The sequence below is a fragment of the Micropterus dolomieu genome, linkage group LG22 (assembly GCF_021292245.1).
Source record: "Micropterus dolomieu isolate WLL.071019.BEF.003 ecotype Adirondacks linkage group LG22, ASM2129224v1, whole genome shotgun sequence".
Lineage (NCBI taxonomy): Eukaryota > Metazoa > Chordata > Actinopteri > Centrarchiformes > Centrarchidae > Micropterus > Micropterus dolomieu.
This window is the reverse complement of record NC_060171.1, coordinates 33,417,427-33,432,453: the sequence shown is the minus strand read 5'-3', so window position 1 is coordinate 33,432,453 and position 15,027 is coordinate 33,417,427. Positions and strand designations below refer to the sequence as shown.

The following is a 15,027-nucleotide window of genomic DNA, read 5'->3' as shown; positions in this document are numbered from 1 at the left end:
CTTTTCTCTCCAAGTTGCTTTCCGATTCTCTTGTAGCCCATCCCAGCCTTGTGCAGATCAACAATCTTGTCCCTGATTGTCCGTAGAAAGCTCTTTGGTCTTGCCCATGGTGCTGATGTTGGATGCTGGTTGTTTGGGTGTTGACAGGTGTCTTTTATACAGGTAACGAGGTGAGGCAGGTGTATTTGATGTAGATAATTGGTTGGGATTGGGGCTGTGTCTTAAAGAAAGACTAACTGGCTTGTAGGAGCCAGAATACTTGCTGTTTGGTAGGGGGTCATATACTTTTTTTTCCTCATCAGATGGTTATCAATTTTTATAAATTCATATGATGTGATTTTCTGGAATTTTCTTTGGGATTCTGTCTTTCACTGTTAGAATGTACATATGATTAAAATTGTAGATTGTTGCATTCTTTGTAAGTGGGCAAACCTGCAAAATCAGCAAGGGGTAAAATACTTATTTCCCCCACTGTACATGTTTCTAAGGGTCTGTGTCTACCAAAGTGTTTTTTCTTGAAGCCAGCGTCTTTTTTCAATTCATTGCAAAGGGAGCGCCGCGTTTTTATGACGCCAGCAGCGTGACGAGGCGCTGAGCGTTTTTATATTTATTTATTTATTTCCCCTGGTCACAGGGAGTTGAAAATGTTCAACTTTGGGGGGAAAAGGCAGCGCTCGTCACTTTTTACCCAACCGTCCAATCACAGTGGAGGCAAATACCGCACCGAGCCATCTCAGCTCTTGAACGATGTGCCTCCTCTCCGAGTTATTTCCTCACATTTATTCATTTAACTGACGCTTTTATCGAAAGCGACTTACAGTTGCTATATATGTCAGAGCATGCCTCTGGAGCAACGAGGGGTGTCTTGCACACATTGCTCACAGTGGATTCAAACCTGGGTCTCTCACACCAAATGCATGTGTCTTATCCACAGCGCCATCACCTCCTCGCCCACAAATTCTTAATGGACCCCCGTACGGCGAGTCCGTCCCCTCGCTCTGCATGTTTCAGCCTTCTCTTCATGCAGAGCGAGGGCCAGAGCAAGTAGGCCTATGTACTTTGTGACATTTTTACATTCAGTAAAATTAGGTAGCCTACTTCACCTCCACGGATATTATGTATCATAGCAACCACAGCGTCTCGTAAAAAACACTGCGCCTCCAAAGCGCACCCTAGCGCTTCCAGCTAGGCGTTTTCAGAACAGCAGCTGGTAAAAAAACGCTTTGGAGGACACAGGCCCTTAGACAGTAGGCAGGAGCCACTGCTGCCTGCATTGTTAGCAGTGTAGCTATAATCCACAGAGTCAAGATGGAGGGACTGTTTTTATTGATAACAGTTTCCTGGATTATTCACTTTTCATCAGCAACAATAAAAAAAAATCAATTACCTAAACTTGCTATGTTAATTGTGTCATATTGTTAAGCATTAAACAACAATACTCTGTATAGGCTATGTTATCACGATAAAAAGTTTAATATCTTTCGATATCGATAATTATCACAATAAGTATCAAATTGTTATTTCTTTCGAGTTTAAAAGCTGATTTTTGCTGCTGAGTGAAAGTTGAAGAAACCTGATGGTTAATTGTGGTTTAAACTCATCTTTATATTCAACACTTGAGGCCAAACAGTGGATCACAAATCTGAGGCAGAACATGCAAAACAATTATGATAAAATCTTTGTCAACAAATATGCATAATTAAGTAAAAGCTTTTATCAGTCCTTTTTCCTCAACAAAATAAACATCTTATTAAAAAAGTAAGTCCTAATTCGTGTATGATTCAAGTGAATAAAATCAAACATTTATTGAATATTTATTGAACATTTATTATATTGTTATTGAAAAAAATTATATTGTGATTGTTTTTATTGTCCAGCCCTATGAGATTAGATTGGAGGTAGCTGGATAGCAGCATCCTGAAGAGTACTGTACAGGTTGTTAGTAACGCTGATGCCCTGGGTGGCAGGCGCAGTGGTAACTACTGGCTGTGTCAAAGCATCTTAGGACCCCAGGAAATGGTAGGAAGCACAGCTCTCTCTCAATCACTCCCTTTTTAATGTCACAGCTTAGTGCAGAGGACTACTCTTCTATGTCGAGGCTGCTCCCACCACTAGAGACGCTATCTCAGAAGCACTCTGAGGTGGTCGTCCAGGAGCTGGCATCCAACCTCAGAGCTGTCATTGCCACTCACGGCGCCTACTGGCCTGAAAATCTCACCGCTGCCGCTCAGCCCTCCAGAAACCCTCAGACTACGGCAAATAACACCAGTGTGCCTTCTAGGAGAACGCAAGAGATGCACACTGAAGCAAACGACTCACAGACTAGTCCTCATTCATCTTCCACGGATAGTACTTCACCTGGCAACACCTACGTCAGACACCCAGCATCCTCTGGAGGGTCTGAGGCAGGAAGAAGTCCAAAAGGCAGAGAGAGGACCTCTGGCACCAGTGACCCTTGCCCCCCTACCAAGCCCTTTTCTGATTGGCTTCTAGAGGCTTGTGACCCAGATGTGCCAACCAGAGCGTTCGCCCTGAGGGTCCTGACCAAGATGGTGCAGAACAGAAACCCAGAGGCCATCCAGGCCCAGGAGAAAGTCCTCATGGTGGGTTTCTTTGTTATTTATCTCAGATTTTTGTGCTTGTTTTAGCACTTAGTCAGTTTGATGATCTGGAAATACTGATTTAAGTTTTTATCACTATTTCCTCTATCTCTATCCACTCCACATTTCTTTCCCTGGTCAACAAGATGCATTTATAATGGTTTTATGATCCCTTCAGAGCCCTCTCAATCAGAACTGAATCATTCACACCCCTACATCGAAGGTAGATTACTTTATAACGTGAAGGATGTAATTCTAAATTTTGCTTGCTAGAAGACAGAGGATGAAATTATTGTGGTATGTTTCCAGAGATATAAAGCCTATAATGCTATTGTTGCATACACTGTATGTGTGCATCAGGAAGGTGTAGGTAGTGGTATTATCGTTGCCTCCTGGGACATTCTGAGCAAACATTTATAATAAATGAGGCGGCTTGAACCTCTCCCGGGGCATCCGGAGGGGACAATGGTGCGCTCTAGGGACTTGTTAAGGTGGTATATGGGCAAGAAAGGAACAACTCATTTAGCATTCTCTGTAATCAGAAGCCCCCCGCTGTGTGCACCTTCGATAACCTTCAACCCCCTACTGTTGCAGCAGAAACTCCCTTTATTGATTTTTCTCCCTTGTGTGTCATGTTTGGGTTGAGTTCTCCAATATAGCACAGGTCTGCACCTTTTTTAGATGTTCTGTCTTCCCATCTCCCTCCTTACTTTACCCAAAGTCTGGCCCATTCTATCCAGCTTCAAACCCAGATCTTCCAGGGCCTCTAATAGTACCTGGGGGTAATGTTTGGATTATTCCCTTTGATAGTTGGTTGTGTTGTTTTTAATGTATTCAGTGCAGTATTGATTCTCTGTGGTTCTACTGACAAGATCCATATTGGTGATGTTTAAGAAGTTTTTCACACAGAAAAGGTAGTACGGGACTTTTATAATTATACATCAGTCTATGTGATTAATCATGCTGATGTCTTCTCCAGCTCTTCTTAGAAAACCTGGAGCATGAAGACTCATTCGTCTACCTGTCAGCCATTCAAGGTAGTATAATGGTACAGCTTGATATTATCATTGATTTTTGTGATTATCGATCTACAGGAACAGTCTGTTTAATAATCTGAAAGAATTTACAGCCTAGCCAAAATAGTAGTCAGTAACTCTTGAAAGCAGATGGACTGAGTATTAACTGTCTTTAGGTCTGGCTACATTGGCTGATTCCTACCCTGAAATGATTCTGGAAAGGCTCCTAAAAGACTTCCAACACGGTCCCTCCCTCCCAACATCCAACAAGGAGCACTCCCTGGAAACCCGCCTCAAAGTGGGAGAAGTCCTGATGAGGGCGAGCAGGGCTATGGGTGAGCATCATATGCTGTTTGCTCACATTCATGTTTGTATGACCGGTCTTGTGAGGACGTTTACTTGACTTGATACCCATTTCCTGACCCCTACGAAGGCGAGAATTAGTTATTCTCAACTAGGGCTGCACAATATATCGTTTCAGCATCCTTATCGCAGTGTGCCCTTGCGCAGTACTCACATCGCAGAATAAAGTCACTGTCAAGCGAGTCAGATCCGCTTCAACTTTTTTTGCTGCTTGATACAAACTTTTGTAAACCACTCGGGGCGCTGGTGTATGGCTGCTCTTTAATTTTTATCATTTGGTTAAAAAAATGTTTACTGCATTAATGGCTCATTGTGGTCATTAAAGATCCCGTCGCACTTATCACAAAGAGTTCCCTGGTGTCCTGGCAAGATTCCCAACCTGGCTTTTACCATCTGGCCATCTAATCATCCCCCAGAGTAATGGGGTCAATGTTTCACTCCCTCCCTGCCTCAAGCTGATGTGTGGTGAGCATTCTGGCGCTAAATGGCTGCTGTGCATCACCTAGCTGGTTGAGATAAGTCCGTCCCACTTCACCCTGAAGCGCTTTGTGTTTATATGATAAAGTGCTATATAAATGTAGATTATTATTATTATTATTATTATTATGCATTTCCCCTACAAAATCACCCCAATAACTCTAGGATGCTTAATTCTTTTGAAATACAGCAAATTAAGTCATCTGGTGAAAATTCCTGTATTTTTTATTTTATATTGCATTATGAATTCTTTTTCCAGCCCTCAAATTTACTGTTTTGGTTCAGTCTCACCGCTCTTCATCAACCTTGTGTCCTGCAGAAGCCAGTTGGTGTTTTCAGTGCAGACAGCAGACAGACAAAGATAACTTTCTCTGGAGTCGGTGGAGACCAAACCAGAGCTAAAGCAGAGGGAATATTGAACAGGAAATTAATGCTACTGTTGCACTGTGTCTGCTGGATGTGTATATAGACAACTCTTTGCTAATGCTTTCACCAGCTTTATGTGGTCAATTTGTGGTTTTCATGGTCTTGAGCCTGACCTTCGGCCTCTGCGGAGGGTTGCCAACCAAGTAATTTAACTTTATGTGAGTGATAAACAGTGTGTCCATGTTTGTTTACATCTATATTTGTTGTCTGTGGTGGACATCTATCAGCATGCAACCACCACACCACAAAAGCCACAGTGCAGGCTTGTTTTCCATCCAGATCTCGGTTCAGAAGGGACCCTGTGTATCAGAACCTTTCCCTGATAGAAAACCCTGTTTAGGTTTTTTTCCCACTGCTTTGGTTTATCTGCCAGATTGCCATCGTACCACTTCCCTGGGACAATCAGGGGGTTTATATTCTTGCTGAGAGATTGGATCGACCGTTTGCTGCACAGACATCCAGAGAGCCTCTGTGTTTGACTTGACCCCCCCCCCCCCGAGTGGCCAATATTTGCCTTCTGCCAGGCTGTCATTTGTAAATAAGAAGGTTCTCTTAATTGACTGGCCTGGTTGAGTAAATGTTGAATAAAAGAATGTTTGGCTATGCTTTGGTCTGACCACAGTTGCTGGCTTTTTGCACTTGCAGAGTCCTGTGAGCTCCAATATTGTGCAATGACAAAGACAATACGTCTGCTGCTGATCCCAAGTTCCCAAGACATAAAGTTTATTCACATACACAGCCAAGTGATGTATAGACTAAATTTTGGAGCATCTGAGTGAGCGTTCCAACAGTTTTCCAGCTGTGTTTTGTATTTGTGTAGTTGTGACACAGGCTGCTGACTCACACTCTCCCCAACACAGTGATTCTCCTTCATTAGATGTGTTAGAGCCGTGACAGCCTATTGAGACACTGAAATGAAGGGAGAATAGCTGAGGTGTGTGTGTGTGTGTCTCTGGCTCTGTGTGTGTTGTCTTGTGATTCTGGGGAGGTGTTTGGCACTCCAAAAGGGTAATCTAGGACAAGCTAAATGGATCAGGGTGCTGTGTGTGTGTGTGTGTGTGTGTTTCTGGGTCAGGCAAATACAACCAGCTCTAACGCGCAGACACACACGGGCCGAGCCAGTCTTACTACTACTAGCCAGTCAGCTGGTTGTCTCCTCTCCATGGAGGCTGGCGTTCCACCCTGCTGCTTGGCAGACATAGCTGTAGTCGGCAGTCGTCTCTGTTCTTTGTATGTCTGCCTATGTAATAGTGACACCCACACACAGCTTGTCAAACTGAGTATCACCACGCTGTAAACAACAAAATAAGTCTTGTGTCAAGATGTGGATTTGACTCAGAAATGTCTCTCTCGCCATGAGCATGTTCAGATCAAAGGGCCGGTGTTTGCAGCAGATGACCAGTCACAAACTGGCAGCACAGCCTCAAATTTTACTAACAAAGAGCAAACTGTCATATTAGGCAAATTTTAAAGAAGTTAACACGTAATCCAGGCGGAAAGCAACACAGCTGCAGCTGCCACATAAAGGAAGACAGAAAATTGTGTGTGCATGTTAAAAGACCTCGAATATCACCGCCTCCTAGTTCTATTATTATCACTAATATTACTATAATTCTCAGAACCATTATTCATTTTCTGTACCACTACAACTTTTACTGTTTGTATTTTCTGTGTGGATAATGTGTTGGCCAACTCTCACTCACTCACCCCCCCTCCCCCCCTCCTCAAACTGGTCGAGGCAGATGGCTGCCCACCCTGAGTCATGGTTGTGTTCAGGGTTTCTCTAACCTGCTGATATGGAGTTTTTCCTTGCCTGTGTCACCATTTGCTTTCTCATGGTGGGAACTGTTGGGTCTGGATGAAAAGTGCAATGAGATTACCTTTGTGATAAATTGGCACTGTATAAATAAAACTGAATTGAGTTGCCCCATCAATTACATTTGTGTGTTCCATTAAATGAATATGTTGCTTGGATGCACTCTTGCGTATGACGATGTTGGCCTTAATCTTACAGCTGCAGCGGCTGTGTGTCAGCTTTTTGACATTACCAGCAGCCTCGGGTCATAAGTGGCAGTTCCAACTCACTTTCTAGACCTTCTCTTTGCTTCAAAAGTCAGATTCATTTATTAAACACACTAAAAATGTCTGTATTTCTGTACCATTATAGAAGCGTATTTTCTTAATGTTACTGTATTTCCCATAGAAGATGTTGGCTGCTGTCAGCTAGGGAGTAAGAGCGACATGATCGTTATCTTTATTTGAGCTGTCCCACCTGGGGGCTAACTTGTGTGCCTGGTCTTCCTCCTCCAGGGGAACTGGCAGCCCACTTCGGCCTTCCTCTGGTGGGTGTCTTCCTGCAGGGAACCAGGGACCCAGACCAAAGTGTTCGGGCCAGCAGCCTGTCCAACCTGGGGGAGCTCTGTCAGAGACTGGACTATACCCTAGGACCGCTGGCTCAAGAGGTGAGAGGACACTGACATGAAACCCCTCTGATCCCCCTGCAGCAGTACAGAGGAAAAAGACACAGGTTTTACAACAAAATAGGAAAGATTCAGCTGAAAATAATTAGAGATGTTGATGACCCCTGTCTATCTTCAACAATTACTCACTTCAGTAAAATCTCTCTGTCAACCCTGGAATACAAAAATAATCCACCTGCATTTGTGACTGCATTCCCTCTTGCTTTATTTCAGATGGCTGTACCAGATAATTTCCCCTCCATTTATAACATGCCACAGCCTCCCCCCTCTCAAAGAGCCTCCCTCTGGATCCCACTTCTTATTTTTTTTATTTATTTTTTTTTATTGCAAAGAGGAAATTCTAGGGATGTCCCCGACTAAGGAACCTGCATATAGTTGACTGATAGTCGAATCGTGTGTTTTTGTGCGTAGCGATTGGGGGCGGGGGGGGGGTTACACACGGTGGCTCCGCTTTAATCTTGACGAGCTGCAGAGCTGCAGTCTCCATTCATTCAACTTACACTAAACTGAGGATTCTCAAAGACCCTTGTCTCTCTCTGTCTCGCCTGCCTGCAGTTTTGCGTGCATGCCGTGCTGCCGACAACTGTATGCACATCGCGGTTCTATTTCAAGTGGCTATTTAAAAACGATCTAATATTCTTTGTGTGGTTCATCAACCGTAATAAATTATCCGAACGTCCCGCGAGATGCGGACAACTCTGTACCACACCAGTGAAGCTGGAGCTCCGTCTCTTCAGCAAGTGTTCATCCTCTGCCACTTCACACATAGTGCGCACGTGTAGGAGTAGCGTGTGACGAGCCAGGGTTAGGGTTACAATTTAGGGTTTATTTACAGCATTAAATGTTGAAATGTATATTGTAATAGGCTGTATATTAAAATCAGAGGTTGAGCACCCCGTATCGCCAAAATGGCGTGATCTTTGTTTCACTACGAAGCTTCGACTGTGAGATTGACAGTCGAATCAGGCTCCGCCCATCGAAGCATCGAATCCTCGACTACTGGGGGTCAGCCCTAGTAAATTCCTCCATCTGGCCATCTCATCATCCCCCCCCCAGTGTAATTGGCTCTATGTTTCCCTCCCTCTACACCTCAAGCTGATGTGTGCAGAGCGTTCTGGTGCAAACGGCTGCCGTGCATCACCCAGGTGGGTGCCACACACTGGTTGTGGTTGAGATGAGTCAGCTACTCGCCTGTTATGTTTGGAGATGCCTCCTCCTCTCACATTCCTCTATTTTGTGGGTTAACACAATGGATCTTTTCTGGTTTTTACCACATACATCTCACCACTGGGGCAAACCATGTGTAGACATAATAGAGATTTTCATTGCTATGTGGACGCAACTTTATTCTGGGTGCTGAATCTAATAATATTTTTTTTTTTAAGTGTTTCACTGGATTGTCTTGTGCGCAACTGAGACATTTAAATGAGATTAGGTCATCCATTTTTAAAGCCTTATATGGTCAAACTCCTGCCTATATTTGTGATCTGCTCATTTCCTATGAGCCCGGTTGCTGCTTGAGGTCCTCTGGCAAAGGCCCTTCAGAGGACTCCAAAATCATTGTGTAGGCTGCACAAACATACATGTCTACTCACTTTGATCAGGATCTGAATTGACAGCCCACAGTTACACGTGTGCATTCCAGGCTGCTGCAGTGGTCAGAGGCTCTAAAAAAGATGCTGCTGTATGTATGTGTGTGTGTTCACTGTAGCCTGCCATCATGAATAAGCAGCACTGTCAGCTGGAGGAACAGGGACGCTTATTCACCAACCTGCCCACTTTCACTTTTTCTCCCTGACCGTGTGTGTGTTCGAGAGTAGAGAGATGGAGGGCTCCTGTTGGTTTCGATGTCTGACCAATACATCAATCGATCCAGTTTCGTTCTGGTACTGACCTCAGCAATGTAGGCCTGCAGCAGACCTTCAAGTCTTTGATCGGGTCTTTGTGACGCACGTTCCCCAGCTCCAGATCATGCTTGCCTAAAAGTTATCAATAACTGTATTTTAGCTTTTCGCCTATGTCCTTTATGTTTGCACCACTGTAAATTTGTGGTGTGTGTGTGTGTGTGTGTGTGTGTGTGTGTGTGTGTGCAGCTGAGCTCCTGTCTGACTGCACTGATAAAGACTGAGAAGGAGGCAGAGGTGAGGAGAGCTGCTGTCCACGTTATCACCATGCTGCTCCGAGGCCTCAGCGACAAAACCACCCAGGTACACACAACGCTCACAACTCAGTCCGCATGAATCCCACACTCTTGTGCGCTGTCCATTTTACATCAAACCATACAATTTCACAACCAGACAGGATGCACTTTGAATGTTTGCATAAAGACTTCATGACACGGACATCAGCTTCAAGAATGAAGTTTTTAGTACTTTTCCCTTTGACCTGCAGGTAAAACCAAGTCAGTGGACACTTTTTCATTGAAATGTTGATCAATTTTGGAATAAAATTGCTGACAAAATGAAATATATGTACACTCACTGGCCACTTTATTAGATACACCTTCTTAGTACCGGGTTGGACCCCCTTTTGCATTCAGAACTGCCTTAATTCTTTGTGGCATATTTTCAACAAGGTGTTGGAAACATTCCTCAGAGACTTTGGTCCATATTGACATGATAGCATCACACAGTTTCTGCAGATTTGTCGGCTGCACATCCATGATGCGAATCTCCTGTTCCACCAAATCAGAGGTGCTCTATTGGGCCATTCTCTGTAAACCCTTCAGATGGTTGTGCGTTCAAATCCCAGTAGATGAGCAGTTTCTGAAATACCCGTCTGGCACCAACAACCATGCCACGTTCAAAGTCACTTAAATCCCCTTTCTTCCCCATTCTGATGCTTGTTTTGAACTTCAGCAAGGTGTCTTGACCACGTCTACATGCCTAAATGCATTGAGTTGCTGCCATGTGATTGGCTGATTAGCTATTTGTGTTAACAAGTAACTGGTGCACCTAATAAAGCCCGTAAGTGTATGTCCAGTATTTGCTGGCACTAACTATACCACCTATACCAATGAGGTCATCAGTTGTCACATGACAAAACAACCTGATGATTGGTGATGATGGTGTGAATAAAAACCTGTGCCAGCTAGCTATTTGATGTTACTGTTGACATTTTATAACGTTCCCACCTGCTTCAAGACAGCCACCACCATACCTGTACCTAAAAAGTCTGCAGTGTCCAGTCCTGTGGCTCTCACCCCCGTTCTGATGAAGTGCTTTGACAAATTAGTTCTTTACGACTGAAAGAACAACCCAGTCAGCTTGTACCCTCACCAGTTTGCTTTCAGAAGCAACAGATCCACTGCCCTCCACATAACTTGAGAAAAACAACAACTACATCAGAATGCTCAGCATTTTAGAAAAAAGCAGATAAAGACGCACACTCCTGTCATCAGTGGAGCAGGTGAACAGTTTCAGGTTCCTGGGAATCATCATCACAGAAAAGCTGACATGGTCATCTCACATCTCCACGCTGGGGACTGTATTTCTTGAGGAAGCTTAAGAAGTCTAAATTCCTGTGCCAAGTTTTTGTTCACCTTTACAGAGGAGCAATAGAAAGCATCCTGACTGGAAACATCACTAACATGGGATGTGCACGGCCCAGGACCGGAGGGCTCTGCAGCGGGAGATTAAAACTGCTCAGAAGATCATTGGTACCCATCTCCTGAGCATCAGTGATATCGGTGAGGTGAGGTGCCTACACAGAGCCCAAAGGATCCTAAAGGACTCAAGGTGTTTTCGAGAGTGAGATGCCTTGTTAACGAGACTGACAGGTCCTGTAATGTAGTCCCAGTTTGGAAAGAGACTCACTCCAAACACCCAGTTCTCTTTCTCACTGTTTCACGTTCCTCAGTTTGTGTACAGTCTGTGGTTACTGTTGATGTGTCTGCTGAAGTGTTGTTTTAAGATAGTTGCCCACAAGGTCCAGTTCTTTGGCCTCCTAGAATGGAAACAGTGAGACAGTATCACTGACTGGATTTTTTTTAATTCACGGATCCCTGTGTAGGTTTGAGGGTACAACATGGCAGTAACTGCCAGTTTATGTATTTATAGCACTGAAGGGCTCTTGGAGCACATGCACCCAACAAATGGAATAGTGCAGTTTAAATTAGTTGTCTTCATTAAATACTTTAAAACTGGTTGCAAAATGCCAAATTATGATCAGCGAGCGTTATAAATCAATGAGATAAAATGATTTAATTGTACTATCAGGTGAAATTCTGGAATGCGCTGCTGTCACTTTTGTGATCCATTAGATCCAGAAATACTTCCGGTTTAAGCAAGGAGTGCGGAGATATCAAGCAAGAGACTTGGATGACCCCGTGATGTTGCTGCCAAACAGGAAGTAATGCCCTTTTTCGGCAGCAATTTGTGTATTAGCATGAGGTAAACTGAAGGATTAGCCAGTTGAATTCCATCTCAGTAAAAAAAGGAGTCCATCACCAGTTTCTTGCTTTATTTCTAAAATGTAATTAAATGCAAAACCTGCGATACATGTGCTAATACATGTTATTCTGAGAGACAGATGGCGCCATAAAATGTGAAATCATTTGTCACATCTCACTACATCTACTGCAGGGGTCGGAAAATAAGTCTGGCATTGGGTCAAATTTTTTTCATGTCATTAGATGGCGAGCCAGAACATAGACAATTGATTAGTTATGATTCAATTACCTCGTTAGCTCAGTCAGTAGTGCACAGGACTCCTGTTGGAGCGGTTGTGTGTTCAATCCTCACTTGCTGCTAGTATTTATTTATTTTTTTTCTCTACCTTTTCAACAAATTGATTATGAAGAGATCGTTTTCCATGAAGCATGTGCAGGAGAGTGTGCGTCCCGGCGAGTGGTCCGCATCAAGCTACGGAGCTTATTTTCATGCCCCCAGTCTCTCCAGGCAGAGAAATTTCCTGCCTTTCTCATTCAGGGGAATGAGTAAAATTAAGTAAAAGCTTTTTTTCAGTCCTCTTCCCTCAACAAAATAAACATCTTAATATAAAAATTTAATCCTAATTCGTTTATGATTCAAGTGAATAAAATCAGACATTTATTGAATATTTATTGAACATTTTGTTATATTTTTAAAAATTATATTGTGATAATTATTATTGTTGTCCAGCCCTACTATGTCGGTAACATACTTTATCATGCTATGGATACAAAAACATAGAAGGTTCGATTGATTGTTGGTCTGGGTCTTTTCATTGGCTTTATTGATTATTGATTGTTGATTGATCACGGTAGTGTTACATCAGCCAACAACAGCTGTATTTAGTGTATTCCGGAACAAAACCTAATGAATACAGTCTTTCATCATTAGACCCAGTCTCATTTAACACCTACCAGTAACATTAACAGTAAATAAATTAATTCTTCTTCCTGTGGTTGCTTAGTGGAAACAAACCTATATGTGAGCAGCTGGGTGCTGGCTGCCACGACGACAGTCATCTGTCCAGCTGCTGGTCCCAGACCAGGTCCTGTCATTACTGGAACAGCTGCAGAAGGGTAGCACCAGCTGTACGTTGTTAATGATATACAGAGCGACGTGAGAACAGATGAGAGGGACAGACCCTGGCAGACCAAGGCACAAAGGTTAGGCCAAAATGAAGAAAAGCAGGCCAAGTGTAGCTATGGATGATGGAGGAGGTGTCGGGTTGGCTGAGAAGCAAATAGAGACTGAAGAACAGTGAGGCAGGAGTCAGGGAATGCATTGATCCAACAAGTTGATCCAACAATCAACTGTTTAAATGGCAGTCTTATTTATTAGACCATTTCCCACTTTTCCAACTCTCCATACTCCGTCAGCTGCCTCTTCGTGCAAAGTTAAGCCAGCAATGCAGGTTAGCTCCCAGTCATAAGACAAGTAATGCAGTTCAGCTCTGCGGTCCCACTTTCACAACTATTCATACTCCTTCATACATTCAGCAAAAAAATAATAATTCAGCATTAAACATTGATGGAAACACGACTATTGAGTGTCGTATTTTGTCTCTGACACAACTATGATTTCTATTTCTTGTTTAACTCTACACAAACACACAAATTGATGTCATTTCACAGATGCAACCTACAGTTTTTGAATGATGCCATCTTCTTCAAGTGGAACTTTAATAAGTCTCTCTCTGTGTCTCAATGACTGACCACTTTCAGTGAATTTAGAGTCACCAGTTAACCTGACCTGCAGGTCTTTAGGACCATATTTTCTCAAGTTAAAGCCTGTAGTCAAAAAAAAGCCCGGTCTCAATTAACGGCCGAAGGCCGGTCCCAAATACAGGCCGGGGGAAAATATTGGATAAACTCCTGTTGCCTATCATACAATGTGCATGTCAGTTAAGCATAATGTAAATTTCCATCGCTTTAATTTAATAAATTCAATAATATTTTCATGCATTTTTCAGCACTTTGTTCTTCTAATTACTCATCTAAAATGTTATTGTTTGTTTAACTGCACTTAGGCTCAGTGTATGAATGTGTATGAAGGGGTGAATGCAATGTAATGTAAAAGCGCTTGGTGCAAAGTGGTTGCAAAGACTAGAAAGGCAAAATCAGTAATGATGGGCAAAATGATAGTTTTGCCAGTCCTAACTGATAATTACTGAGTTAGTTGCCACACTGGATGAGCAAGCAAAGTCGAACAGGAACAACAAAATGTCGTAAGTGTTCGTCCTAGTCTACAGACTAGTCTAAAGTGTTGTTTCAGCGGATTAACCTCCATGTCTTTTCTATGACTTCTCCAGGTTCTCAGTGATGTTTTGTTGGACCTGTACCGAGCTTTGAAGTGGGTGGTTCGCTCAGACCCAGATGATGTCGCAGTGCTCCATGCCCAGCTGGCTCTGGAGGAGCTTGATGACATAATGAAGAGGTCCATCTTCCCTGAGCAGAAGCTGGAGAAAAAGATTGTTGTCCTGCCATAGAGCTGGAATTTTATTTCTGTGGAGTCTTCATAACCCATTCATAGTTCGGACTTAAAGAGGACTTTATTTTTATGTGCTCTGCTTTTACACAGCACTAGTCCTTCATGTGATTTGGCTTTTATGGCCAGGAGGTTTCAGAGGTACAGACCAACAGTCGGCAAACGGCAGCAGTTAAATCCTGCATGCGTATCAAGTCTATCCTTAAAGAAAGAAATGGTGACCCTACACCATTGTGTTCTGCTGTACCACCAACAATCCACTTCCAAAATAAAGTTTACCATTTTCTCATGTACTGTAGGTAATGTATTGTTTATACTGATACTACTAACTTACCTAGGGTGTACTGCTGAATTCAGACAGTTGGATCGAGCATTCTTTGAGCTTAATGTGAGTCTGCTGCTTCAATTTGGACTTTTTACCCCAATCAGTCTCTGGTAAGCCCCCAAACATTTTTTGGGAGGGCAATATGAAATCACTGGAGTGGCCTTTTAACTAAACACACTTTATATTAATCATCACACCTCATACAAGAACAGTATTGTATCCCACACGCCTTCAACTTTTTTCTGTGATGTTTGTGAACACAAGTGTTCCAAGGAAGAAGCTGGTGGAAACCTGAGTGGAGTGTGTAGATGGAGGAACTGCCAGCAAGATTTCATTTCCTAACGTTTCCACCAGCGTCGTCTTGCAACAGCTCACCTCTCACGATATTTTAAGTGTTTTGAGTGAGATTTCTGTTTCAGGGATCCT

At 43.1% G+C, this 15,027-nt stretch overlaps 1 protein-coding gene across 2 annotated transcripts in view; it reads left to right on the top strand.

Annotated features, from left to right (window-relative positions):
- tango6 (transport and golgi organization 6 homolog (Drosophila)) overlaps positions 1-14,565 on the top strand; it is a 24,779-nt gene extending 10,214 nt beyond the window's left edge. For both annotated transcript variants that reach the window (XM_046038112.1, XM_046038111.1), the window contains exons 14-19: positions 2,067-2,603; positions 3,580-3,637; positions 3,793-3,951; positions 7,193-7,344; positions 9,456-9,569; positions 14,101-14,565. In XM_046038112.1, coding sequence (XP_045894068.1) covers positions 2,067-2,603; positions 3,580-3,637; positions 3,793-3,951; positions 7,193-7,344; positions 9,456-9,569; positions 14,101-14,277 — 1,197 coding nt within the window. In that variant the 3' untranslated portion in view covers positions 14,278-14,565. The remainder of the gene's footprint in view (positions 1-2,066; positions 2,604-3,579; positions 3,638-3,792; positions 3,952-7,192; positions 7,345-9,455; positions 9,570-14,100) is intronic.
- Positions 14,566-15,027: the final 462 nt, after the last annotated feature.